Genomic DNA, 27,312 nt, shown 5'->3' on the forward strand with positions numbered 1-27,312 from the left:
GAGACTCTGTCTCAAAAATCAATCAATCAACCAACCAATCAATAATAGCAAAGTGTGAAGACAGGATGACCCCAGTGACATTAGGGAGTTACTCTGACAGCCCAAAATTACCTACAAGTTGATGAGCTGATGCCTTTGTTTATTTGTTTTGTTTTTTCAGAGACAGGGTTTCTCTGTGTAGCCCTCACTGTCTTGGAACTGGATCTGTAGACCAGGCTGGCCTTGAACTCAGAGATCCACCTAAAGGCATGCACCACCACTCTAGGCTCAGCTGATGTCTCTTAAAAAATCAAGCCAGCAAACAAACATCCCGGCTGAGTTTAATCCACTGTAACCAAGTTACTCTTCTGTGGGATAGGGTACACCATCAACAGAGATACTCTTCAGGCATTTGTGTGCTGAGACAGTGAGGGAATACAAAAGGCTAGAGCCCCTTGAAACAATGTGGCTCATTTGGGGGCCCTTGTGGGAAACGCAGATTCTGAGTCTGTAGGTCAGGCCTGTGGTCTGAGATTCTGCATGGTCTCACAAGCTTTTAGCTAATACTGATGGGGTAGATCCTGGACCACATTTGGAGTAGCAAAAATTTGGAAAACAGATGCCCTTTTGGAGATTGTCTCTTCATTCGCTTCCTATTCAGCTTAAAATAAACAAACAAATAGAACAAACAAAAAACTCCATGAATTTTCAACGAAAGTCTTTTATTTAGAACATCATTTTTGAAACAAAAAGCAGTTCATTTTATTCAGCAAAATAAGCCCAACAAGTTCATTTAAATAAACTGCAGACTCTGTAAATTTTTTCCTTAGCTACTTGCTTTTCTACCGCTTGGAGTCCGAAGTTGCTAGCCTAGGGGTCTCTCCGAGGTAACACAGCCGTAAGTGAAGGGACTGTTATATATAAAATTTCAATGACTCAAATACACCCGTGTTCTCATTCCACTGCCAGTGAATTAAATGAAGCAGAGGGGGAAAGACACAGGGAAGTGGACTCAGGAGATGTTTTTCCGACCGACTTGTTCTGATATCGTCTCAATAGAAGCCTGGCGGCTCTGAAGAGGATGGGACATGTGAATTGTTACTAGAAGGTAATGACGAAAGGCAAACAGAAATTTTTTTCCACTGTCATCTTGCATTAAATTCCAAAGGGGGAATGCAAGCCACGCCCCTTTCCCAGCCAAACCATTGCTTTCCACAGAACTGCATTTAGCTTCCTGTTATTTTCTTTATTAGTTATATACATTTAAAAAAATACATCGTATTAAATAGCAGGACAGCAAACAATGGGACATTCAACACTGCTCTGAAACATCAAAACAGCCTGGGTGAGCCGGGGCGAGGAGGAGCAGGTGGCGTTCACGGAGCCATCCAGCGGGGCTGTGGGTGCCCGGCTCCCTAATCCGTAACAGACCTGCATTCGGAGGGCAAGCCTTCTGACCGCCGCCACTGGGCCAGGCGCTGCTTAAACCATTTCTGAAGGAGAGAAATGAGGAAAATTGTCTGTCACAGACTGAAACACTGAAACGTCTATTTCATGTCTAAGGGTAGTCGGAGTGGCCCAACTGGGAAGGAGAGAAGCAAGGGATGCAGGATGGTTCTCTCAGCACGACACCAACCTTCTTTGCCTCAGGAACTCTGCGCATGCCCCATATTCTTCCTCTAATTCTCTCTCTCTCTCTCTCTCTCTCTCTCTCTCTCTCTCTCTCTCTCTCTCTCTCTCCTTTAGGTCTCAGCTTAAACAAGACCACTCTATGAAAAGCAGGTTCTCCTTATTTCCTGTTTGACTGTTTCATTCACTCCATAGGACTTTCACTATCATTAATTGTCTGCACACACACTCTTCTAGAACGTAAGGTCCGTGAATGCCAAGGCTGTGTTCATCTATCATCATTGCACTTTAGCCCTTACACCAAGTCTTAAGATGTAACAGATTAATCAATGTCTGATGAGTGAATAAAAGGAACTAGAACAACTCCTCGATACCCCCAGAGGATTTCTAGTCTCGGGGTTCGCCATCTCATGATGGGTGCCGATGTCAACATGGGCTTTGCTCCTTAGTAGTATCCTGGTAAAGTTGTGTTCGATAAACGACCTATAACTAAGCACTAGGCAACCTTGGATCACCCCTCCTTAGGAATCCATGGAGCGGACCACTGAGCCGTGAGAGAAGTGAGTTTATCCATGACTCAGAATTATCCAGCTCAATGTCACTCAAATAATTGCACCTTACCAATGTCAATGGTAATTTTGGGGAGGCCTCAGTGAGATGCTTCTAGAATGGAACTAAGGGAGGCTCAAGACACTTCTGTAAGCTGTAAAGCAGTGTAGCACAGTCTCAACAAATTGGCTGCCTTCACAACAGTACTTCGGATTGAGGGCCTTGGAGACGAAGAAATTAAAACTGTGCTGGGGACCAAGACCAGATCTGAACCAGGAGGTCAGAAGGAAGCTGGGGTTTGAAGAAACCAGCTTTGAAAGGCACCGTTGAGGAAACAGAAGCAGCAGGCTTCTCTTCTTGGGAAGACAGAACGAGCAGTTTCCCCTTGAGCCTGGCATCTCACGTGTCATGGGGGACACTGGTAGTGGTCAGATCACATAGCATTGGTCTAATTGGTCAAGCTGCTAGAGGAGATGAGCACCTGCTCACAGGTACAGCCCACAGTCAACTCTACTGTCACTGGCTGGCTGTAAGAAGTCCCCAAGAACAGTGTCAGTCAGTCGGCTCATCTGCAGACCAAGAGGTGAGCGTTGGAGGCCTCTATTGTCCTTTGCGGGGTTTCCTCGGGTTTCCCTACTCTCAGGGTAAGGAGGCGGCAGGGCCAAAAGGAAGAAGTAGAGCTGTAATACAGCCGCCCAGGGGTGCGGGGACAGAGGTGGCCCCAGCGGGAAACATCTGTTCAGCATTCATGTTCAGCCTCACAAGTCGGCTGGGCCCTATTGGAGAAAAGCTGGTCTCTCCTGAGATCTAAGGAGCCCAAGATCAGAAGAAAGGATGTGAACCCCAGGACGGAAGAGCTGCTAACAAGCAAGTGCTGGGGACAGGCTGTCACTCAGGAGAGGGTCTGAGGCTTCGGGACTGAGAAAGGCTCCCATCCCTGCTTAGTGGGCTGAGCATGTGCCATGTCAGGACTCACTTTACCCACCTGCTGAGCCTCTCCACCTCACCCTGGCGCCAGAACCAGTTGTCTCTCCACCCTTATTCTGGGAGTAGCAGCAGAGAAAAGCCATAGAAGGCCAGGTGGGGGGGTAGGGAGGGTGTCGGACCACCAGACTTCTCTATGGGACTTCATTTCACTCTGAAGACTCGCTAATTTTGTTTTTCTCTGTCTAGATTATTATTATTATTATTATTATTATTATTATTATTATTATTATTATTATTATTATTTCCTTTCTTTTCCTGTTACTGCTTTTGAACCGGGCTCATTACGAATCCGGAGACCTTGAGCCTCTGATCCTCCTGGGGTTACAGATGTTGACGGTGCCTGGTTTATTCCGTACTGAAGATGGAACCCGTGGCTTGTGCATGCTAGGCAAGTGCCCTACCAAATGAGCCACATCCCCACGGGCATCGCTAATCTTAAGGAGAAGAGAGGGCCGATGGGGCAGTGGCTTCAACCCAACTTTGATTGTGAAGAGGGGGGCACATTTTCTTCTTTTAATCTGTGTGTGTGCTCAGTCAAGCCTGGGTCTGGTTTGAGAGCAGCATGGTGCCAACTTCATTAATGAGGTAACTGTGGGGGTTTCGAGGCTGCAAGTGCTGATTAAATAGGATTTCCAGGGACTAGAGCTGAATAAATGGCAGCATTTTAAAGACTAATTAAAACCTAGATGGGAGAAGGGGGGGAAAAACACACTTTCTATCAGGACTCATTTAAGACAAAGTGGTTAAGCTGGCCTCATTCAAAAGAGCCACCCGCATCTTCACATGCAGAATATTGATGGGTCATTACCCAAAATAGCTTCGACCTGGACCACATTTGGGAATTTGCAAGGTACAATCTAAATGCTTAACAAGTTGAGCCCTGGAACTGAAAGATGGGAAGAGGTGTGAGAAAATCTCAGCTGTTTTCTGGATATATACATACATACATATACATATATATTTGTATATCTTGTCAATGAAGGTTGTACATCATAATTCAGCAGACTAGTTGCTGGTAACAAAATGTACCCCATCTCTTGCTAGCTCCTCTCCTGTCTAGTTCTGGATCTTGTAGCTTCTGACTCACATAAAATCCTAATTTTCCACCTGGCTTTGTCTCTCTCTTCTTTGTTCCAGCCATCCCCTGGGAAAGACATTCATCCCTTGCTTGCTCGTGAATGGGTGCTCTCATTACTCCTGCTCATTGATGGAAGTTTATTTACTCTGCGTGAATGGATGATAACTGGACACTGGGGTTGGGAGGGGTTGGGTCAAAACAACATCGTTCTTGTCCTTTTCTCTAACAGCTAGCATTTCATTCTTTTCAGAGCGAGACCTTTAGAGGTCTTGTCCCACTGATAAAACACGCAACAACTGAAAACGCCGAGTCCTGGGAACAAGTCCAGAGCACCAGAAAGAGATAAAAATACTGGGAACTTCTTCAAGAAGCAATGCCAACTACACTGTACGTGTGTGTGTGTGTGTGTGTGTGTGTGTGTGTGTGTGTGTGTGTGTGTAGAAGACTGTGTCATCCCAGCCTCTCAGGGTGGAAATGAAGTAGTGATCCCAGCCCCCTTTACACTGACTTCCATACAGTAAAAAACCACAGGAGTGGGATTCTGTAGGATTTCACTTAACTTAAATGTAGGAGTTACACAGTGCACTGGTAGTGAGAAAAGCTCCTCCGAGAATCCCAACAACACAATTTAAGAAGTCCTCTGACGATGAGGCCCTCACTGCACACTGAGTTCCTGCAGGTGCCTTCCCATAGTGGAGAATTTGGTTTGATAGTGGGACCGTTACAAGGAGGTCTGCAGATGCACTGGTGACTCACAAACCCGAGGACTGGCTTTTCATACCATTTTACCTCAAACCGTATTAGGTTGTTGGTATATTACCCATTTCATGTAGGGTGGGGCAAAAAGAAAAAGAGGTCGGCAAAAGTCCCTGCCAGGACGTTCCTGCCTCTAGTCTTTCTCGCCTTTACCAAAGTGCCAACAGTGTGAACCAGTAACTACCTCTCAAGAGTGGATCGTGTGCATTCCTCTGTTACCAACACAATCCTTGTTTAAGGGAAAGAATAAGAATATGATGCTGGGTATTGTGATACCTGTCTGTAATCCCAATAGTCAGCAGCTGAGGCAGGAGGATTGTGAGATCATGGCTGGTTTGGACCACAGAGGAAGACCCTGTCTGTCTCGCTCTCTAAAAAAGGGGAGGGGGCCTGATCTGTCTCTGGAGATGGCCGGTGTTGGGATGGGAAGTGGATTCTGGCGTATGTCATGAGTATCATTTTGGCTGGGAGAGGACCACACCAGTAAAGAAGAGAGACAGGGGCTGTGTGACAGCAGGCCTAGGTAAGAATCGGCAGGCGCTGGCCTCCACGGAGTTCTATTCAGCATCCCTAAAGACCTGCTACACACAAAAGCAATTATCTTACGATTGCCATCTCATCACTGGACTCTGTATCTGCAGAAGATACTTTCCTTTGAAGAAGACATCTTTTAAAACGCAAACGTTAGAGAAGATTACAAACCACTTTCACACGCCCGCGCACATGAAGGCGGTGTGTGGAGTTAAGAAAGGATGGGGAGATGGGACCCAGTCCAACAAGAAACGACAGGGCAAGCAGAAGGTCGTCCCTGGAACTTGCTACGCTAAGACTCTGAGCTCTGGGTTCCAGGTACTTCTCCGCAGGTCTAGACAGGAAGATGAGGGTAAGCTGAGCTGCAGCCGGCCTCCTCTGGAGGAAGAAGGTGTTGGCCCATGGCAGGAAAAGGAAGCCAGGCCCTCCCATGAGGCTGACTCACCCACACCCACCCTCGTCATGCTGGCTGCACCAGTTGTTCAATTGAGGATGTCAGAAGAGGCCAGACTGAAGAACTGCCGTGGCAGAGAGAGACCCACTGTGCAGGTTTCTGCATCCGTTGATCTCAAGCATGAAAAGGCAGATGCCCGTTCCTTCAGCCCCTACTAGACTTCAATTCTCTACTAGCAGGTACATCCGGAGGAAAAGTTAGCAAGGGCCTGGGATGACCATGGCGTGATGCACGGGTAAACTGTTCTTTCTCTCTTTCTTTCCCATCTCACAGCTGTTTCCGACCTTCCCCGGGGGAGGCAGTATAGCACAGAGGCTCAGCACGGAAACAGACTGCTGGTTGCAGGGTTAGTAACCTAAGCTTTCTGAGCCTCGGTTCCTTCATCGAGCTAACAGTGCTGTCTCTCTTAAGATAGTGACACTCAGCGAGTATCCAAAACAACACATGGCAAGTATCCATCACTCCAAAGGTCAGCGTGGGACTGGTGGCTCAGTGGTACTGTACATGCTTAGCATGCTCAAGGACCCCGCCTTGATCTCCAGCCCCGCACATGCACACCTGATGGTAAATGACGGACACACATGACTGTTTTTCAGGGTGAAGAGACTTAGAGACAGAGTCAGGATTAGATCCCTAGTTGGTACTGTGTCCATAATACCCAATAGCCTAGTTCTTAAAACATGAGACATCTTTATGACCGTTAAATAAAGCGTGGGTTTTAAAAGGCTAATACTCGAACAGCTTGCCTTTTCATGGGTTCCAGGAAACATGAGCTTTTAGACTTGGGTTACAATAAATCATCTTCTCCTGGGCTCTGATTCTGGTTAGATAGCCTTTCCGTTTGATCTGAGATCGAGAGGATTACCTATGGGTAAGTTCTCCAAGTCGCCCAGGCTCAGTAAAGATCATCCAGGGCTTGGGGCTCAGGGTTTTGGTCCCAGGATCCCAGAGAGCACTCATTACAAGGTTTTAAGCAGGGTGAAGAGAGGACAAAGCCCCTCCTTCTCCAGTCTAACTGGGAGGGATAAGAATATCCTAGTTTCAGAGTAGCGCTGAGATGGGAAAAGCGAGGTCAGATTTAGAGAAGGCTGGGGAGGGAAAGTCGGCTAAAAGCTCCAACATTGCACCAGGCGGCGCTGCAATCTCTACCCTAAACAATTTTCAGGATAATGGGCTAACACGGGGGCCTTTTACAAATAGACACATTATCATCGCGCTGGGGGGTTGTGCGCCAAAGCGTCAGAGGGCTACCTTCTTGGAAAACTCCAGAGAAAGACTCTAAGCCTCAGAACCAGGGGATTAATAAAAACGACAACAAAACCCAAACCAGACCATGGCAACGTGCCAGTCAGGCTGTGTAGCTGAGGTGACACATGCAGCACCGCGCAGTGGTAATGTGGCGGGAAGAGCAACCGAACAACCCTGGCAGGTGTCCCGCCGCCCCCGCCTTGGTTTCCTCGTTTGACAAACCCAAGGGCTGAATTTATAGCTGATCGCCAAAGTCCCTTCCAACTCTGACACCCCTGCACGCCCCAGCTCAGCAGGGAGAGTTACGGAGCTGGGAAACTGAAAGGAGAGCAAGCAAGATGCTCCCACCACAGAAGGAGAAAGCAGGGACCCGTCTCTGGGAGGCGATGGAAAGCCAGAAGGAAAGTGGCGATGGGCTGGGGCTGGGGTGGAGGTGGACTGGGCGCCCAGGGAGCTGCTGAGTGGTGATGCATGGACTGGGATCCACGCCGCGGAGGCCCCGCGGGGATGCGCTAGGGTTGGGGACTCACCTGCGTCTCCTCCTCCGTGAGGCCCGCCTCGGCGGCGATGAGGCACAGCGTGGTGGCGTCGGGGTGCTTGTTGACCTTGTTGAAGTTGTATTCCAGGATCTCCACCTGGTCCTCCGTGGGGCCGCTGGCGGTCTCCGCCGACATGGTGCTGGCGCGGCTGCGGTGTGCGGGGAAGAAGAGGCGCTGGGTCAGCAAGGCCGGCCTGTCCCCTCCCGCCGTGTCACCGAGCTCCCTCCTGTCCCCTGCCCGCTCCCCTCGCCGCGCGCTGCAGGCTGCGAGCTCCAGGGCGCCCTCCCCGGAGCCCGGGAGGACGGACTACAGAGCACGTCCTCGGCCTCCCGGCACGGTCCCCAACCTGGGCAAGGATGGAGAAGAGAACGAAGATGCCTCCCGGCTGTCACTTCGAAGGCACAGTAGAGGAAGCGCCTTCAGAGCTGCCTCTGGAGATCCAGAGCTGCCCTGGGGACCGAGGACACACACGGGGCAGGGCTCCGGGCCGCCTGGGCACGCCTCCCCCGGCCGCCGCACCCCGCCTCCGCCGCGGGCGAGCACGTGGGGGCCTCGCCAGGGAGCGCTGGGCACCGGAACACTTTGGGGGAAGAGATGCCCACAGCACAAGTTGGGGAAATGGAGACCGTACGTTTTAAAAAAAGAATAACAACAATAGATCTTTACTCCCTCCCCCGCCCATTACAAAATAACACATACTGTAGAAAATCTGAAGTACATTGAAATCACAGAGGGAAAGTTAAATTGCCCACATAGTCACAAATAACAGCTATAAAATTTTAAACGACGCTTTAAAGATCTTTCCAATTTACAGATATGGAAATGGAACCACAAGAGATAATGATATACAGAGATGGAGTGGAGGAGGCTGAGTCACCTGCATGCCTTGTGGAGGGCCACTGCGACCCACTTGCCTGGTGACTTTTTAACTTAAGCTGTGAACCCCAGGCTTGCTATTGCCCGGCCCCCATCCCAAGAGCCCACCCCATTGTGCTCCCCTGTGTGGGGGCGATCCCTTTCAAAACCAACACAATTAAGCAGTATCAAAATCAACTGTCATTTAAAACCTCGGACTTCCTCAAGGGAAAATAGGTCCACCTCAGGCTTCAAGGTCTCTTGCACGCCTTCACTTTAAAGACAAATATTGCCCGCAGATTGGGGCAACGACCTTTTCTGCTGTGTTCCCTCCCCATTGTGTAGCTCAGACTCGGGACTAAGAAAGCCGACAGTTGTACTTCCCTCCTACGCAACCCCGTTTGAAGACTGTGAGTTAGGGAATGTTGGTCTTCAAGATATTCTTGGTTGTAGATTTCGTTACAGGTTTGGCCCAGCAGAAGTGTGGGAATCACCCTGGTTTGTTTGCATTAACAAACATTGCAAAAATCCTCAGCAGAGTGATGAGCATGTTTTGATGTGGTTTGTGCCTGAGGGTAGGAGTGGGAGGTGAGCTACTTGGATAACGTCCCCAGACCTTGGACATTTTTACCTGTGACCTATACCTCCTACTTCCTAAATAATTGTCTTTACCTCTCCTCTAGTTCCCTTGAGGAGATTCCCAGACAGGACAAGAAGCTTTTTGGCTGTGTGGGACCGGGGTTCAAACCATTTGCCAAGTCACCATCAAATCATTTTCAAGGGTACTAGATGTTCAAGTCAAAATTTGTACCAACTCTCTGTACCAAGGCCGTCGGGGTCCATCAGGTCAGTAATACCTCTCCCATTAGCACGAATCCTCCCTTTCTATGACACAACTCTCTGGAAAGTCATCTCCTCACAGCCAGGGACACTGAGGCAGAGAACCCAGAGCTCTGCCGATATCCAACGATGACCGGCACTCTAGAGTGGAAACGCTGAGCGTTGGTTCAAGGCCAGTGTTTTGCTGGCCTCCCTTCAGTAAGCCAGTTTGTCTTTAGTTTAGTGGGAGAAAGTTGGGAGGGTCGCAGCGTGAGTGCAGGGAGGGGCTTGTTGCCTTTTCCAGTGGGTGTGTTTCTAGTTAGACACTGATCCCAGCCAAAGCTGTCCACGGAAGCCACCCACCACTGTTCACGCTGTCAACTAAAAGAACATAGCAAGGGCAAGGCTGCCTCTGGTTTTACTTCCTGCCCTGGAAAGGTTTCCATCCCTTCCATTTATTCCGGTCCTGCTGGCTCTTCCCCCAGAACGTCTGTTGCTGTCTTATGGGATCCTCCGGCCTCCAGAAATATCACACTGCGGAACCCAGTTCAGACTCACACACGTGTTTTCCCGTCTTTTTGTAACTGCTGCTATATAACTCATGGGCTGCTAACGTTCCTACGTGGAATCAGTGTATTCTACTTTATTAGACTTCTGTGGCTTTCGCTTACCACACTGTGTGGGGTTATAAGGGTGACGTCCTGGTTGACTTCAAAGGATTGCTAAGGTTGGTCGGCAGAGGACCATTGCCGACTGCTAAGAGGACTTGTAGGCGGGTCCTCTGCACAATTTACCTAGTTGTCCAAGGTCCACCGAAGAAGTGTACTTGGCTTCTGGCGGTGGGGATGAAAGAGCTCTACCGTCACATGTATTTGTTATTGCTCTGCAGAGCTTAGGTGTTATTATTTCAGCTCTCTCTCGTCAGCAAATGTTTGCTTTTGCTGTGTTCCTTTCTCTCTCTCTCTTACTGTATAAATGACACTGCCCTGGTAACCTTGGCCTTGTAAAGGCTCTCAACTGTTTCCAGTAAGGAAATAAGGAAACTCTTGAGCAGTTGCTCTGAAGATAGTCTAAACAATTTCAGACACAAGGAACTAAGAACTATTTTGAAGCAATTTAACATTTCATCTTAACACCAGTTTTACGGTTGCGGTTGTTCACATCTTATGAAACACTTTGAAGAGTAATTTGTCCTGTCATTGTATTTTTCTTTTGTGGTTGGGGAAGTCATTGCACAAGCCTTTTCGAGAGGTTAAGTGAAACCAGCTGGCTTTTTTAAAAAATCAGTTCCAAAGCCAGGGCTGACAGTGGTGTGGGTCCAACAGCGTTATGTCCCATGAGCCCGTGGTCCTTTACCTTGCACATATCCGTCTACATTAACTAGCTCACACAAAGTTCTATGAACTGGTAAACTTTGGCTACCTTTTAAAATACCTTCTCCCTCTCCCAGAATTATGACCTACCTCTCTGTAATGCCACTAACACCCAAACAAGAGAGAAAGAAATTCCTCAGGAACCCACTCCAGTGGTGAGCTGGCCACAGGGGGAAAAGCAGGTGATTTCTTTTTTTTCTAAGACACGGTCTCAAACTTGCTATATAACTGTTTATGATTTTGAACTTCTGAGCCTCCTAACTCCACCTCCTGTGTGTGTGTGTGTGTGTGTGTGTGTGTGTGTGTGTGTGTGTACTGGGGAGTATACCCAAGGTTTTATGCATGTTGGATGAGCATGCTACCTATCAACTGTGACCTACATTGATAATCCAGGTGGATCATTCTTTAGGGGCTATTTCCCAATTTTCCTTGCCTGCATTTTTCTTGTGTTCACTGTGAACTTCCTGCAAGTAATTGGTTCTGGAAATATTTTATTTTTTCAAGTGAAAAAAAAAGATGGTGTGTGGCTACTTCTCCAAGAGAAGTGATGGGTCTCTGCTTTCGAAGGCTGGAGATCTTCGTACTCATAGATTACTTAACTACCACTCTACAGAAGGACAAAGGGGGCTCACCCAAACTTTCAGTGTCTCTTAGAAACTGAAGAGAAGGAAGAGTCTGTGTAATGGTTTGAATGAGAAAGGCCCCCATAGTCTCACATATATGAATGTTTGTTTCCCAGTTGGTGGACAATTTAGGAAGGATTAGGAAGTATGCCCTTGTTGGAGGAGATGTGTCACTGGGTCACTGGGGTGTGGGCTTTGAGATTTCAAAAGTCCACACTAGGCCCAGTCTTGTGCTAACCCCACCCCCAACCTTCCACCTGCCACCAGGATGTAAGCAAGCTCCCAGCTACTGCTCCAGTGCCGTGCCTGCTGCCATAGTCCTGGCCTTGATGTTTCTGGACTCACCCTCAGAAACTGTAAGCAAGCCCTCAATTAAACGCGTTCTTCTATACGTTGCCTTGGTGATGGTGTCTCCTCACAGCAATAGAACAGTAACTAAAATATTTGGAGTAAAGCTCAGTGGGTAGAACCTGGCATGTGCAAGGTCCTAGGTTCTGTCTCTAGCCCTGAATGGATCTGCCCCTACCTTCTGGCACCCATGATAGGCATGCCTGAAGAGGTGTCCCTTTAAATAGAAGCCTCATTATTACTGTCCTTGAGCTAGGAGCAATGGCTGTCAAGCCTCACTGAGTCTCAGAATCATCCAGGGTTAAGTCTAGGCCCATTCCACACCTCCTAAATGAGAACCACTCTTTAGGAACCTAGTGTGGGAGAGACATGGAGAGTATTTCAACTACTCTCATATCTCCCAATTTAACTACTGAAATTAACTATAAGCATTCAGAAATTCTTACAGCTGACCTCCCTCTTCTTGGCTGTGCGTCATCTCAATATTTGAGTAGATGGTAAACTGAGATAGTTTTAGAGAAATGTTTGAAAGATAAGTCTTAATTTCTAAAAATAATTTTGTTTCTTTGGCGGTGCCGGGGTGGGGGTGGGGGGTTGACCATTCTTGCCCATGCCTTCTGAAGCCCCGTTAGAGGAGTTCTCTAGAGTATGAGGTCTGGACCTGTTGGCTTACAGGAAGTGCGGCTGTCTTTCCTTGCAGGTTAACATCAACATTTTCTCCCAGGGGTCTCCAGTAAGGCTCCCTTTCGAACAGCAACAACATCCCGGTTCTCTGCCTCATCACCACTTGTACTGTCAACCTTGACCTTTGCCAGAGCTGTGGGCTCTGGTCATCTGCGACTGCCATTTCCACTTACAGCTTGTGCGACCTCTCAGGGTTAAAGGCCCCATCTGATCACTATTTACTGTGGAAAAGTATTTCCTGTTCCAACCCACAATGGGATTTGAAGTATTTTCTTTTTGAGAGTTTGCGCTTGGCCTCTAAGCTAGCTTAGCTGCTCCCATTGGTCACCGGAACAATGATGAAAGATGGAAGGAAAGCTAGTTACGAGGAGCTCCTGTCTACGGCGTGCTTAAAGCATGATTATTTTACTTCTCCAGAGCTCTTAGAAGTCAGAACTTGATTTTGCAATTAAAATGGGTTAGTCAATTAAGCACCCCACCCATACCAAGTAACACTCAGTCTCCAGATGGACACTAAGTGATGGATGGAAAGAGGAAGGATGATGGACAGACTACAAAGTGGAGAGAGATTATTAGACTGTGGACACTGTATATTGATCATGGTGTGCCGAGCTCTGCTTTTTCTTTGTCATTTTAGTCTCTCTCAAAACTCTTTCTTTGAAACCATAGTGGAATTGGTTTCTTATTTTGCAATCGAGAAACATTAACTAACTTGTCTACAGGGGTCATGGGAGGGCTGAAAACTCTGTCTTTTATCTTAGCTACAGGAAGGAGAAAAGGTAGCTTGTGATTTCATGAGCATCAGGGTTTACTTATGCCTCCAAATATATTCTTCGTATGCTCTGCTGATGTCACAAATCCCAGGCTTTCACTGAACCACCCATCTGAATCTTTGACTTAATCATCCATCTTCACCTTTGATGAAGAAGTAGTGTGATGAAGACTGAAGATCCTTACCAAAGTGACCTGAGCCATTGCTGACCTCCTGTGGTTGCTCCAGCCTCATTCTCTTGGCTTCTGGTATGACATGGCTTTCTTTTAAAAACCCTTGTGTCAGCTGGGCAGTGGTGGTGCACGCCTTTAATCCCAGCACTTGGGAGGCAGAGCCAGGCGGATCTCTGTGAGTTCGAGGTCAGCCTGGTCTACAGAGCGAGATTCAGGACAGGCACCAAAGCTACACAGAGAAACCCTGTCTCAAAAAAACAAAACAAAACAAAACCAAAAAAAAAACCCTTGTCTTTTACTTGACATTACTCAACAGAGGTAATGGAATATACTCCTTTAAAGCTTTGTTCAGATGCCATTTGACATTGAAGAAGTTGAAGTATAGTCTGTGAGACCAGAGACCTTCACCTTTGACCACTGTGACAGCAAACAACACAGGCAGAACCACTAACTCACAACGACAGCCATGCATGCACACTGTTCTGGAACATGCCTCATATGACTCAAGACTAAAAGATCGAAATATCTGCTTCACTCGGGTCTATGCTATACCGACCGGCTGCCAGTGGCCAGACCAGAGCCTCATTCCTGCAAGGTTTGCCAGGCAGAGGTGACGTCATGCTGGAGTTCTGATACTTTGGCCCTGCCACAGAATTGAGCATCAGTCAATGGGTAATCCAGGACTTAAAAATATGAAGTGTTGCCCTTTTCCTTTTAGTTCTGCATTTTTTTGAGCTTTCCTAAAGGTCCTATTCAGTTCGCTGTTTCCCAATATTTCTTCCTTTACGTTTGCTTTCTTCTTGCCTTAGAAATCCTGCTGCTCTAAGACATATAGTGGAATTAAGAACAAAATGGGGAGATGATTCTGTTGGAAAAGTGCTTGCTGACAAGTCTGAGGACCTGAGTTCAAATCCCCAGAACCCACGTAAAAAGCCAGATGTTGTGGCACACACTTGTGATCCTAGCAATGGCAAGATGAGAGGGAGGTGGAGACACGCAGACCCCTGTAAGCTTGCTGGCCAGCTATCCTAATCTACCTGGTGAAGTTCCAGGCCCGTGACCAACACTGTCTTAACAGAAGATGGGAAATACCTGAAGAATGAAACCCAAGAGTGTCCTCTGACATCCACGTGTGTGTATGCACACGCACACACACACACACACACACACACACACACACACACACACACACTCACACATACATTTGTACACATGAAATGCACACACACAAATTTCAAAGTGAAATGTGAGTTAATATGGTAAAAAAAAAAATCAAATTCTCTGAAATCTCCAACGCTAAGCATTGGAAAGCTCACTTTGCTCACTCCTATGAGGAGGAGACACACCACAGTGGAGTGGTCACACCTTACCCAACTCAGTGTTGTGGTAACCTCCCATGCTGTGTTCACAACATGGCGCTTACTCACAACTACAAAGTGTTTCTTGTGTGGTATGCTACTGCTCTTTAAATGGATGGGAGCTAAGGGTTCAGCAAAGTCTCTCCTGGTCCGACAACTAGAGAGGACCATTTATGTCTCACTTTATCTGGGGTCCAGTCTCTCCTTTGTAGTCTTTATGGAAAGGTAAAGCCCAATGGTGGAACTTAGAACCTTTCTTTAAAAGTCAAATGCCGTGGCTGTAGCTTCATTGTGAGTAGATGGTGGTGGAAGCCGATGGGTAGAGCGATGCTCTCATCTTCAGTGAGCCTTCTGGACATTACCCATCGAGTTGTGCTTCATTGTAGATACTGTAAAAACTGCGTTTCTACTCATTCCTCACCGCTGGTTCCTTGCTCTCTCTTCCTTCCCTTTTATTTATGAGACCACATTCATAGCATGGAGGAGGAGGCCAGGGAGACAGATAAAAGGGCTATCTGCACAAGGCTGAGGACTTCAGTCCTATCCCCAGAACCCATGTTTTACACCAAAGGCTGATGTGGTGACGTGCATCTTAACTCCAACAATTCTATGGCAGGATGGGAAATGGAGGCAGACGCTTCAAATCTCAAGGTTTTTAAGGGCACAGTGGAGCTTCAAACCCAGAAAGCCCGGCTTCTCCATCCACATTCTTAACTACCACACCGTATTTGCTCTGTACTGAGTAGCCGAGTGAACAGACGACCCTTGTCGGGTAGTTGTGTAAAAGAGGAAATAGGACTAAGTGATGCCCTGTGTGCCTGTGGCATGACCCAGCCCACTGGATGACTCTGGAAAATCAGCTCACACCACCAGCTAGGTTGGCTCCCCTACCTCACATGCTCTTCTTTCATTGGTGCAGATATGGCTGAGAGATGACATTGGTGATGCATATGTCATACAAATGAGAACGAGTTGCAGCGTTCAACAGAATAGAGTGGAATGCTTACCTTTGGTGAGAGCAACAAGGGCTTATCTGTTGCTACAATTCCGTCCCTGGATTGTACATTTGTATTGAACCGATCAAGGAAGTTCCTGAAACTTACGTTGCAAAGGTTTAGATTTTTTCTATATCATCTTCAGAAAACAGGAAGATGTTATTAAAAAAAAAACAAAAGAAAACTACCAGAGGGGCGGGTGTCTGGGAATGACTTCCAGCCGTGAGTCAACCATTAGTTGACCCTTAACATACAATTCTTCTCACAGACACCCAGTTCTTTTCACTGAAGGCCTGCCTAGCTGTTTCAATCTTGTACGTGAAGCACCAGGAACAGGAGAAGATCATAATAAAGCTTTAGGCTTCTCTGAGCATGCCGTGAAACAAGCGACGAGTTCAGCCAATCTTTTTGGAAATAAATGGTCAAGAGTGAGAGGGAGATCCGCATGAGTAAGCAATCTGCCTTTTATAATGATGTTCACGAACTCAAAAGTTTTCTCCAGGAAGATTATAAACTGTAGACTCCCAGGCCAAATCACAACAGGGGGCATAGCTAAAACACTGCATGATTGCAACTACCAAAGGAAATTATCCTGTTGAAACAGCCCAGTGAAGCCATTTGCTTATTTGGAACACAAATGCTTTTCTAAAAGGCCATTTTAATTAAAAACTGGATCGGCAAATGAGATTTTGGTGTAGCTAGTGATGGGACTTGCAAGAAACTTTTGAAGATTTGGGGGTTTATAGCACAATTCTTATTATACTCATACCTAGAAAGTCCCTAAAGCATTATCAGGTGTTTTGTGAATTCATAATCGTTGTTTTTTTTTTGTTTTTTCGAGACAGGGTTTCTCTGTGTAGCTTTGCGCCTTTCCTGGAACTCGCTTTGGAGACCAGGCTGGCCTCGAACTCACAGAGATCCGCCTGGCTCTGCCTCCCGAGTGCTGGGATTAAAGGCGTGCGCCACCACCGCCCGGCGTGAATTCATAATCGTTAAACCTGTACTGGGCCATGAAAAGAGGGCCAGGGGAGGAAGAGAGTGGACACAGGTTGTCTGAGACACCGTTAAGTATGCTGTTAACAGCAGTGATAACGAGAAGGCCGGGTATCTCTGCATCTTCCTTTCCTTTTCATCCAACCAAGACATCCAAGAGAAGGGCACAGGTTGTGACTTTGTGTCACATTCTCTTAGCAAGCCACCAAGTGGCACTATCGGATAAGGACAGTTTAGTCGCTGGGAGGGTTCTTGGCAGCTAGAGAAAAGCAGAAGCCATGGGCTTTGAGTATGTAGCATTCATTACAGAGAGAATGCTCGTGCATCTGGATTGAGTAAATTGTACAAGATACATTTTAAATCCTCCTTCCTGAATGAAAAGATTAACCAGTGTGGAGTGATGGGCAGGACACTGGCAGGGGGGTCAGAGGGTCAATTCCATTTTAAACTCTCCACCCAGTCCTCACAGGACCTTGGCTACGTCCTTTAACTTAGTTGAAACTTGGTTCTCTTCACAGTAAAGTATGTCTAAAACCCAGCTGGCGCAGACAGGCAAGGAGCAATGGCCAGTGGTGACGACGCCCGTGAGACAATTCAGAATAGTGTAAGATGACACACGTTTCCACAGGGTCATAATTATGTCTTCATCCACAAAAGCAAGGTTTGGACCGGAGGATCTGGAGATGGTCTCTGTTCTAGAGTCCTGGTGATCTGAGTAGTGCAGATATTAAGAGTTTACTGTTAACACTAATGGGAGAAAGAGACCTACCTAGTCTGAGGCCTACAGAGGCCTTGATTTGATGAATATGATGTACCAAATTCCTGCTCCAAAGGACTGCTGAGTGGCCTGAGACACATCGCAATATCAGGTGCTTTTTCATATTCGGCCTGTTAAATTAAGGCAGCCATATAATTTGTCATCTAAGCTAGAACACTTTGGTATAAAAGGGATGCTCTTAATAAGCACGCCTCTGTAATAGGCTACAGCAGACACATCCCAAGCAAACTGGAGCATCTGGTCCCCTTATTATCTGTCAGATGTGTCACTTAGGTATGGGACAGGAGCTCCTATGGGACTTCATCATCTCTGCTGCTTTGTGGAATAGCAAGACGCAGGCCACATTAAGGAGGATGAGGCTTGCTTTGACTCTTTTTTTTTTTTTTTTTTTCGGTTTTTCGAGACAGGGTTTCTCTGTGTAGCTTTGTGCCTTTCCTGGATCTCACTCTGTAGCCCAGGCTAGCCTCGAACTTACAGATATCCACCTGCCTCTGCCTCCCAAGTGCTGGGATTAAAGGCATGCGCCACCACCGCCCGGTTCGCTTTGACTCTTAAGGAAGAGTAACACGGAAACTCTGCGGTTAAAGGTGAGAAGACATTCTGTGGCGTCACATCTCCTGAAAGCTGGTTTCTTTTGCAGTTTATAAACATTTGTCTGGGAGGAAGAGTAAGGCCAGCTCAGGGTCTCTGCTCACTGTGGGACTAAGAGCATGTGTGCTAAAGCTTAGCAATTGCAGATATCCACTACTTCTCAAAGAAAGTGAGTCCTGACACCAAGCGTAAACAAAGGGCTCAAAACATTTCATCCCAGAGAATTCTATGGGCATCCATGTGCTTAGGGACCTCCAGACCAGAGAATAAAAGACTGGTGTTATCTGTGAAATGCACAGAACGATCAAAGTCATCTTTAAAAAACATTTGAAGTTCATTGCACCAATTACAGATTTTTCATGAGACAAAAATTCTCATATTCCCTGAAGAGAATCATTAAAGCTAAAAATATTTGTATGACTGAGCTTGGAAACAAATAACAAACAGATCAATTTTCTGCAGTTTGATATGAAAAAAAAGTCCCAAAAATGCCAAAAATTGCAACTAATGAATTTCTTTATATGTTTTAGAGTATGTTATTAAATGTAGTTGCTCATTTAATTCTTGAATTAAATTTGTTTAGAAAAGTATTAATTAGCTTTATTAGATCTATAGCTTGCACGTATGGTGATATGTTTATCACACAGAAGTGTAAGAATGATCAAATGTAAAAGTGGATGACAGAAATCAGCTTGGTAATTTAAAATATATATATAATAAATGTAATTTATACATGGACTATGGAGAATGAAATCAATAAACTTGTCTTGTGTTCTGTAGCCATTTGGTCACTTTCAAATATTAAAAATTAGAGTTTCTTTCTGAAAATGTTCTCAGCCTCATTGCTTGGCCCTGGAAATGGTTGTGAATTTGTAATTCTGGAGATGTGGCACTATGATTTTTTGATTTATTTTGAGAATCTACACTGGGTTCTAGAGTATTTTTACTCCAATTACCAAATTACATGGTAAGAAACAGCAGTTAGGGACCTGTAATATTGCACACGGATGCCGATCAGGTGCTGAGGGCTCTGTCTGTACTTTCTTAGGTCCTTGTACTCTGCCTAAAGCAAGCAAGGATGCTTCCCCAGATGATCTGTGCGTTCTGAGAAGTCCAGGGAAGACTCTGACAAAATGGGGTTATCGCTTTGCCCAAACACACTTTCATAAATTATTACTTTTTATGAGCCAACTACCATTTTATGACCATGATTAGGTAACGATAAAGCGGCACACCACTGCACCTGTACAATGCCAAATCATGTCAAAGTCCAACTCCCCAAGCTGCCTGTTGCCAGGATACTCAGTTACACTTTTTTTTATGAGCAGGTGCTCTAGCTAGTGGGACAAACAGCTTTAGCCTGGTCATTAACATCACAAGAAGACGGAGGAGGACAGATACACTAGAAAGTTCTGCTGGACCTAGAGTAGTATTTCTTTAACCTTCAGACATGTTGCAGAAGACAGTGGATGGAGCTTCGGGAAATCTGAACTTTCAAAGTGTGACTCAGTCTCCCTGTGACTTTGGACAGCCCACACTTGGTGTGGACCGGACTCAGTCTCCCTGTGACTTTGGACAGCCCACACTTGGTGTGGACCGGACTCAGTCTCCATGTGACTTTGGACAGCCCACACTTGGTGTGGACCAGACTCAGTCTCCCTGTGACTGACTTTGGACAGCCCACACTTGGTGTGGACCTCCAGGTCTGCATCTTTCATCATTGCAATCCTACCCCAGCTCTCCCACGTCATTTTTGTAGGAGTCAGTGAGATGCCCATGAACCACAGACTAAAAACACTGTATAAATTCAAGGTACTGATAGAGCTTTCCCAATGGCTCAAGATGCAATGTTGGGCAACTGAATGGCATCAGATATTAAATCATTAAATGGCAGAATGATTTCATTTTTTTACTCAAAACTGAAGAACGACTTGATTTCTTAGAATGCTTCATTTGCTTTGTCCAGAAAACTGCTGCCTCAAATGGAAATATGAATTGCTTCTAGAATCCAATAAGAAGCTGTGACCCAGCTTCTTATTAAAATACCAGGGAACCAAGAGGAGGCCCCCAGATTTTTGAAATACTAGACCAAAACTTATTATATCATTATTCCGTTTCTCATGGTGAGTTCCGGATTCCACACTGCTTTAAGGAAAAGCGAGAACCCAACCCCTCTCAGTCTCCCAACGGCCAGAAACTGAAGAGTGGTTGAACATACATTGGAGGATCATTACAGAATCATTTGTGAGAACTGGAGGCAGGAGAGATGGCCATAAAAGCTGTAAACACAACTAGGAATGAGTAGTTACAAGTCTACGTTAAAAATAGGATCAGCAGACATGGTGGTGCATGTCCATTTGGCAGGCTGAGACAGGAAGATCTTGAAACCAAGGCCCGTCTATGCTACATAATGAGACCTGTCTCACGGAAAAAGAAAGAGAAATGGGGAGGGAGAGAGGAGGAGGGAACAAAAGATAATTATCATCAATAAGAATTTCAAAAACACAGTCTTGAGTTAAGAACAAGAAAAACAGGAAACGTGAGATATCATGAGAAACAAGATATAAAGCCTAAGGAAGGATTTTGTGTGCCCGAGCAGTGAATGTCTTTTTTTATTACTATTATTTTAATTTGTGTGAATGGATGTTTTGCCTGCATATCTCTCCATGCACTGTGTGTGGACCTGGTCCACAAAGAGGCCCCAAGAAAGAGTTGGATCCCTTGGAACTAGAGTTACAGACAGTTCTGAGCTGCCATGTGCATGTTAGGAATTGAACCCGGGTCCTTTGGAAGAGCAGCCAATGCTCTTAACCGCTGAGCCATCTCTCTAGTCCCTAGTTAACAAATGTCTTAATGTGAGACCAAGTTAAACAAATAAATGAACAAACACATAATTGACAGACTGGTGGTCAGTCTATTTTCCAGAACTTGCCTATGTATCTCCCTGTACCTTTGCATCCAGGAGGACACTTAAGGGCATGCAATATCCATTGTGCTGTGGCCCACACCCATCCCTGACCTTGGATTTTTTTCTTGAAAGTCAAAGTGAGTAACTGGCCACTGGCGCGATGCCTTCCAGCAGCATAGTTCAATGAATCTGAGTCTTTTCCTAGTTGACTTAAATAGCATCAGGGCCTCCTGCTGCTTCTTACAGATCTGCCCCTGAGGCTGTCTAGTCATCTAGAAGCTCTTTGGAGTCTGAACTCTGAACCAGATTGAGGGAGCAAATGAAAGGGGGTCACTTGCCCCTTCAGTCCTACCCGACTGCCAGAGTTCCCAGGTAACCCCAAAGGATGAAGAGCGAGAGAACACTTAATGTGGTGATAGATGCTTCCAGCATCACTTATTTATTGCATAGCATTTCACCCCCAGCCACCAGCAGACTAGGAAGTTGGACAGAGAGGGAACACGAGCTCTAAGGAGGCCTGCTTATATAAATTTCCTCAGGGAGAAGACACACGGGCAGGAAATGGAATTACATCAACAAAGGCTACGCTGTGTAAGCAGATCTGTGATGACCTTAAGAATTCCAGGAAATTTCCATCTAGACCCATCTAGATCTGTCTAGATCCAGTGGCCAGAATGACTGTCGTTAGTTTCCTGATTAGTGGTCTCTAAGATTAGAACCGCCTCAGTGTCTACCTTGGAGTTTTTTGTTTGTTCCCGCCATATGAGGATAGACCAGTTCACTTGCAAACAGAGTGACTGGGTTTTCATGTTTGGTCACATTTTATGAAAACCACAAGAGTAAATTATAAGAAACATGGAGATGGGTCAACCTAACTCCCCTATGTTGGACAGCAGCACTTCAGTTGCCTACATGGCAATGGACTAGTAATCGTCTGAAACAGAGTCACTCAACCTTGTGAGTGATAGGTTTTCTGTAGCCCTATAATAGGTTTCTCTGCTGACACAGTAAGCCAGATCAAGCCGAATTAGAAAGAACTGGTTTATTTGGAAAAAGCACTCTCAGGTGACCTTCCAGCCCTCAGAGGTGAGGCGGGAAAAGGGGGCAGAAGAAATCATATATCTCCTAGATGCTGGTAGGTCTAGAGGCAGGGGCTTAAATACCCTGTAGGCGTGGTCCTGCGCTTCGGGGGAGGTCTTCCTGAGGGGGGTGGGGTTTGGGGAGGGAGAAGTGGAGCTAAGGTGGAGTTTCCAGCCAAACAGTGAGGAATAGCCCCTTAAGCCCCCTACATTTATTCTGAACTTCTTTTTGTTTGAGTCATATGAATAGTGGTCCTCTTTCTCTCAGTGTAAGTACAAGGCTTCCTTGAGAGAACTTAAGCAGCTCGGGGGTATAGTGCCTCTGTGGGGTCATAAGGCCAGGATCCCACAGGTATTTTAGACAGGGAAGAGGCCTTGGAGATGGCTCAGCCAGCAACGGCACTTGCTGCCAAGTCTGATCACCTGAGCTGGATCCCCAGAACTTCTTATAGCCGGTGAGAATCAGATCCAAGATGTCTTCTCTCTCTCTCTCTCTCTCTCTCTCTCTCTCTCTCTCTCTCTCTCTCTCTCTCTCTCTCACACACACACACACACACACACACACACACACACACACACACACACCATAATATGTGTTTAAAAAGATATGCATTTTAAAAACCCAACTATGACTTCTAATCTTTGAGTTTCACTCTTGCCTTAAAATTGCATTGCAGCTGAGAAAGTGCTCTCTGCTCTGAAGGCTGGGCTGTCCTCTGCCAGGACTAGTCTGTGCTGGTGCCTGCGGGAGACTATTCAGCATCTCGCTGAGGATAGATGCAGGGACTTTCCTGGCAGCTGATAGGGATGGGCAAACCTGCACCTGCTTGGTGTATGTCACTCACTCCAAATTTCACACATGCCTGGGGTCCACAGCATTAGGACGGCAGATCTCCATTGGGACCAGCTGACGTTCAGAGGCTGTGAGCCGGGAGAATGTCCACTGGCACCAGGACCCACATCTGTGATCTGCACAGCAGAGATAATTTGTGTCCCCATCAGGGCTGTGCCCACCAGCATGCCCTGGGCAGGCAGGCAGGAAAGGGTTCCTTCCGTGCTGGTTTTTAACTGGATGGGTTGGCTCTGTGCATCCCTCCAGACCACAGGCCACATTTCTACTGCCTCCTTTCCCATTCATTCAGCATTTTGTTATTTTTTTTCTTTCTTTTTTTTTTTTTTTTCTTTTTTCAGAGCTGAGGACCAAACCCAGGGCCTTGTGCTTGCTAGGCAAGCGCTCTACCACTGAGCTAAATCCCCAACCCCTCACTCAGCATTTTGGAAGTCCAAGGAATTTGTCAGTGTTCAAAACTTAATTCAGGTTACACAGCATAGCTATTAAAAACAAAAATCCATGTGACCTTTGAAATAAGTCATTATACCCAGAAATAACAGTGCAGGGGATGTGTTCAAAGACAGAGTCATCTAAGGAAGAAATTCTGTCACTTCTACACTTACGTTTTACCAGCTGTGTGAACCCATTGTTTGTCTAAAAACTTTTTTCATGAACTCTAAATGGTAGGAAGTAGTTTTGGCTTCAGAATAGCAGTGGTACCCGGTGTTAGCCTACTGCCCTGTTACTTACAGCCTAGTCCTTTCCGACAGGCTAGTTTCTGGGGCTCAGGGTAGAGTTCAGGTTCCCTGGTCATCCTTGAACAGTCTGCTGCTCCCACTACTTCTCTCTCTCTCTCTCTCTCTCTCTCTCTCTCTCTCTCTCTCTCCCCCCACCCACCCACCCTTTCTCTCTCACACACACTAAAACAAATGTATTTAACAAAGAACTGTCTAATTCAGAAAAGACAGTTTAGCATGACCCAGTCTTAGACAGCGCCTATAGCACGAGACTGAAAACCTACAGTCTGGTTATTCTTTCTCTCAGTGGTTTGGAATTCATTCTGACGAAGAGGGAATTATATATTTTTACCTGAAAGTGCTTTTCCTAATTGCTTACTTTAAAATTCAAGTGATAATTATATTTATATAACATTTCAAAGCTGGCATGATAGCACAAGCCTATAATCTCAGGACTCGGGAGTTAGGGGTAGGAGGTTCAAGGGCAGTGCCAGACAGCTATATATCCAACCTGAGGCCGGCTGGGCTACACGAGACCCTGCCTCAAACAAACAAACAACAAAAGCAGCAGAGAGAGAGAGAGAGAGAGAGAGAGAGAGAGAGAGAGAGAAAGAAAGAAAGAAAGAAAGAAAGAAAGAAAGAAAGAAAGAAAGAAAGAAAGAAAGCATTTGAAAGAACTCCCAGATAGGTTATCTTGTTAGAACCTATTTAATAACCATGGGTTCATTAAGTAATTACTGTCTATTAACATCATAACCTTAATTGGTTTGTCAAAGATGGGTAAACAAATCCCTGAGAGAACGAGGCCTTGGGAATAGCACAGATGGATGCTATCAAACAGAGGCAGCTAGCCAGGGCAGGTTCAGTGGGGCCTTGTGGTGCCACCCCTACTCCCACACGAGCACCTGCATCCACACAGGTGTGAGGAGGAGGTGAGGGGTAGTAGGAATGGCAGAAGTCAGGAAGACAAATGTCACCCATTAATGCTTTTGCCTGGGGCTGCCCGGACTTTATATCGATAGATAGACCCATCATAATGTTTCCCGGGAGAACCGCTAGAGGATGATGCAGGAGGATTACTGTGAGTTTGAAGCCAGCCTGGGTTTCAAAAACACCAAAAGGGAAAGGGAAGTGAATAAATCCATCACTCCCCCAGATCTCATGTGCACCCACCCATCCCCCAAGCCTCTTCTTCTTGGTCCCCTTCTCCAGGCCACCACTGCTGTGCATTATCCCACGTGTCACAGACAACGTATGTTGCCTCTCTCCTCGATTCCTGTTATCACTCCCTTTTAATATCTCTTCTCTTGCTTCTGGGCCCCAAGTGATCTTTGCTCAGAGAAATCCCTTAATCATCACTAGCTTGACCAGAAGACCTTTACAGACATGTAACTCAGCTTCAGTTTGGTGGTTATGGAGAGCCTGCTGTGTTAAAGGTTTAAGCCCATCACCCCTGCCCCACAAATCTGTTAGCTCCGTGATTCATAGCTTTAAGCTCCTAAAAAAAAAAAAAAAGGCTCAACAGCGAAGGAGGAGTGGATGGGTGGGGAGGAGGAAGGAGGAACTGGGAAGAGAGGAGGGAGGGGAAACTTAGATTAGGATATAAAGACAAAAATAAATAAGCAAAAAAATATGGAGAAAGAAAGAATTCTATGCAAATAAAACAAAGAAATAAACAAAAATAGAGGTACAACCTTGATTTAGCATCCACGGACATCCCAGGGGTCTAGAAAATGGTCTTCAAGATATGTGTTGGAGGACGATCCCTCTTATTGGCTGTCCCATGCAGAGTGGTCAGCCTTGAAACCACATATATACTTTCAACAAAAATGGACTCGGCTTGCATTTACACATTTTTGTGCACACACACACACACATGTGTGCACAAACACATGTGACAATAATAATCAAAGAAAAAGAGGCTGTCCACTTGAGAGTAAGGGGGGACATGGGACAGGCTCAAGGCAGGGTAGCTAGGCGGGACTGGAGGAGGAAAGGAAGGCGAATGCCATACGATTCTATTTCAAGTAAAAACGTGTTTTTTTTTTTTTTAAAAATAAGACCTTTAAAAAAATGTGTGTTGGAGTTGAACATAAGTCTAGCACTCAAGTAGATCTTTGTGAGTTCGAGGCCAGCCTGATCTACATGGAGAGTTCCAGGCAAATCAAAGCTACATACTGTGAAACATGGTCTCAAAAAAAAAAAAAAAAAAATTGTTGGGGCAGGGCTCCTTGGTGGTAAATACCTGGGAAAGGTCTTGGGATTCCATCACATTCCAAAGCTTCTTCACCAAATATTTAGTTTTGTTGTTGTTGTTGATGATGATTTGAGGCAGTCTTGCTCTGAAACTCTGCTGGCCTCAAACTCAGGACAATTCTCCTGCCTCAACCTACCAAGAGCTGAGTACAGGCATGAGCTATCCCATACACCTCCTCTCTGGACTCTAGTCCTCCGCAGGTGAACTATTGAATACCATCAGTTCTCCTCCTTACTGCCCTGTTTGCAATTTTCCTCAGCATGTGTCCAGTCCTCTGTGAGCTCGGCTGCCCTCTTCTCTCCCACCTCCCCAGCCTGGGCTTTCTTCAGTATCTGCCCTGGATAGATAAGCCCTGCCTGAGACAAGCTGCAGGAAATGGTTGGTTCTCTCTCCAAGGCTTTCTCACCTAAAATACACGATATACTATTCCTTTTATCCAGTGACTCTTCCTCCACCCAACATTTGACCTTGAATACCTGGACACCATTTGAGCTAAAAAAAAAAAAAAAAATCACAAAAGTCTACTTTCTGGAAAACTCAGAGTGCAGGGTTTCTTTTCATTACAAATACGGTAGATATTTTCACGATTGTAGATATATGGAGAACAAGAAGTAGTAATATGCATGTAGCACTTCAAAACCCAGCCGGATAATCACTCCACCTACACCAAACACAAACTATATATATATATATATATTTTAAACACTATTATGTTTGATTTTTAGATAAAAAGCTAGAGATGTAGAGCAGCAGTAGTTGGTATTTGAATGATGAAACGATAAATAACAGTTGCACAGATAATGGAAACAGAAACAAGAAACAGTAAAACAACCGCAACAACAAACACCGCTCTGCTTTACTGCTCCAAATTCACTACAATCTGGCAGACACTTTTTGCAAAAGACCTGGTTTCTCTCCCCCAGCAGCACTCTAGCATTTGGGGCTCATCTCTATACAAGTTCATTCTCCGCATTCACGGCCCACGTCAGAAAGCTACTTACGTGGAAGCCTGGGCGAGCTCTGCGCTGGAAGCAGCGGGTGCTGGTGCCTGCCGGCTTAAATAGCCTGCTGGCTGACGCGGCGGCGGCTGCCGAGCGCACGTTTATTTACGCCTGGGAGTGCACGCTCCAGCAAGGACCTGAAAAACCTGCAGCGTGGGCAGGCGGGAACCACTGAAAGTCAGCCCGCCTTACGTCTCTCCCGGTTATTCAGGTTTGATGCTCGCTCAGGCGGTGACTTCTGAGAGTCTCCTTAGAACTTTTCATTCAGCGCTGTCCCCTTAGCCACCAAGATCACTTGGAGGGTGCCTCTGAGAGACGTGAGAGAGCAGCAAGCCCCTGGCTCTTTCCCCAGCTTCCTTATTTGGAGCCGGCTTGGGTTAGATGTT

The 27,312-nt window shown here is 46.1% G+C and overlaps 1 protein-coding gene and 1 long non-coding RNA gene across 5 annotated transcripts; one reads left to right on the forward strand and one right to left on the reverse strand.

The window, feature by feature from the left end:
* Positions 1–680: 680 nt before the first annotated feature.
* Hopx (HOP homeobox) lies at positions 681–27,179 on the reverse strand. 2 transcript variants are annotated; one of them, XM_052735238.1, is made up of 3 exons: positions 26,927–27,179; positions 7,742–7,898; positions 681–1,472 (listed from the first exon to the last, which is right to left on the reverse strand). In XM_052735238.1, the coding sequence occupies exons 2-3, from the start codon at positions 7,883–7,885 to the stop codon at positions 1,395–1,397; spliced, it is 222 nt and encodes a 73-aa protein (XP_052591198.1). In that variant the 5' UTR covers positions 7,886–7,898; positions 26,927–27,179; the 3' UTR covers positions 681–1,394. The 2 variants fall into 2 exon arrangements, with proteins under 2 accessions (XP_052591198.1, XP_052591199.1); XM_052735239.1 differs by lacking the exon at positions 26,927–27,179 and adding an exon at positions 8,097–8,328.
* Positions 8,317–18,940, forward strand: LOC128108558 (uncharacterized). 3 transcript variants are annotated; one of them, XR_008217516.1, is made up of 3 exons: positions 8,317–10,979; positions 11,688–11,776; positions 12,469–18,940. It is a non-coding gene; the product is annotated as an uncharacterized LOC128108558 (long non-coding RNA). The 3 variants fall into 3 exon arrangements; XR_008217517.1 differs by having other exon boundaries at positions 8,317–11,776; positions 12,493–18,940; XR_008217515.1 differs by having other exon boundaries at positions 11,688–18,940.
* Positions 27,180–27,312: the final 133 nt, after the last annotated feature.

Source organism: Peromyscus californicus, unplaced genomic scaffold, assembly GCF_007827085.1.
Source record: "Peromyscus californicus insignis strain IS unplaced genomic scaffold, ASM782708v3 Scaffold_13__1_contigs__length_99412109, whole genome shotgun sequence".
Classification (NCBI taxonomy): Eukaryota; Metazoa; Chordata; class Mammalia; order Rodentia; family Cricetidae; genus Peromyscus; species Peromyscus californicus.

What these genes read in the sequence shown, in the direction of transcription:
- Hopx (XM_052735238.1), bottom strand. Translation starts at nt 7,885, where the DNA reads ATGTCGGCGGAGACCGCCAGCGGCCCCACGGAGGACCAGGTGGAGATC. An exon ending in TCACGGAGGAGGAGACGCAG is followed by an intron (nt 1,473 to 7,741) that starts GTGAGTCCCCAA and finishes TCTCTCCTTCAG; the next exon opens with AAATGGTTTAAGCAGCGCCT.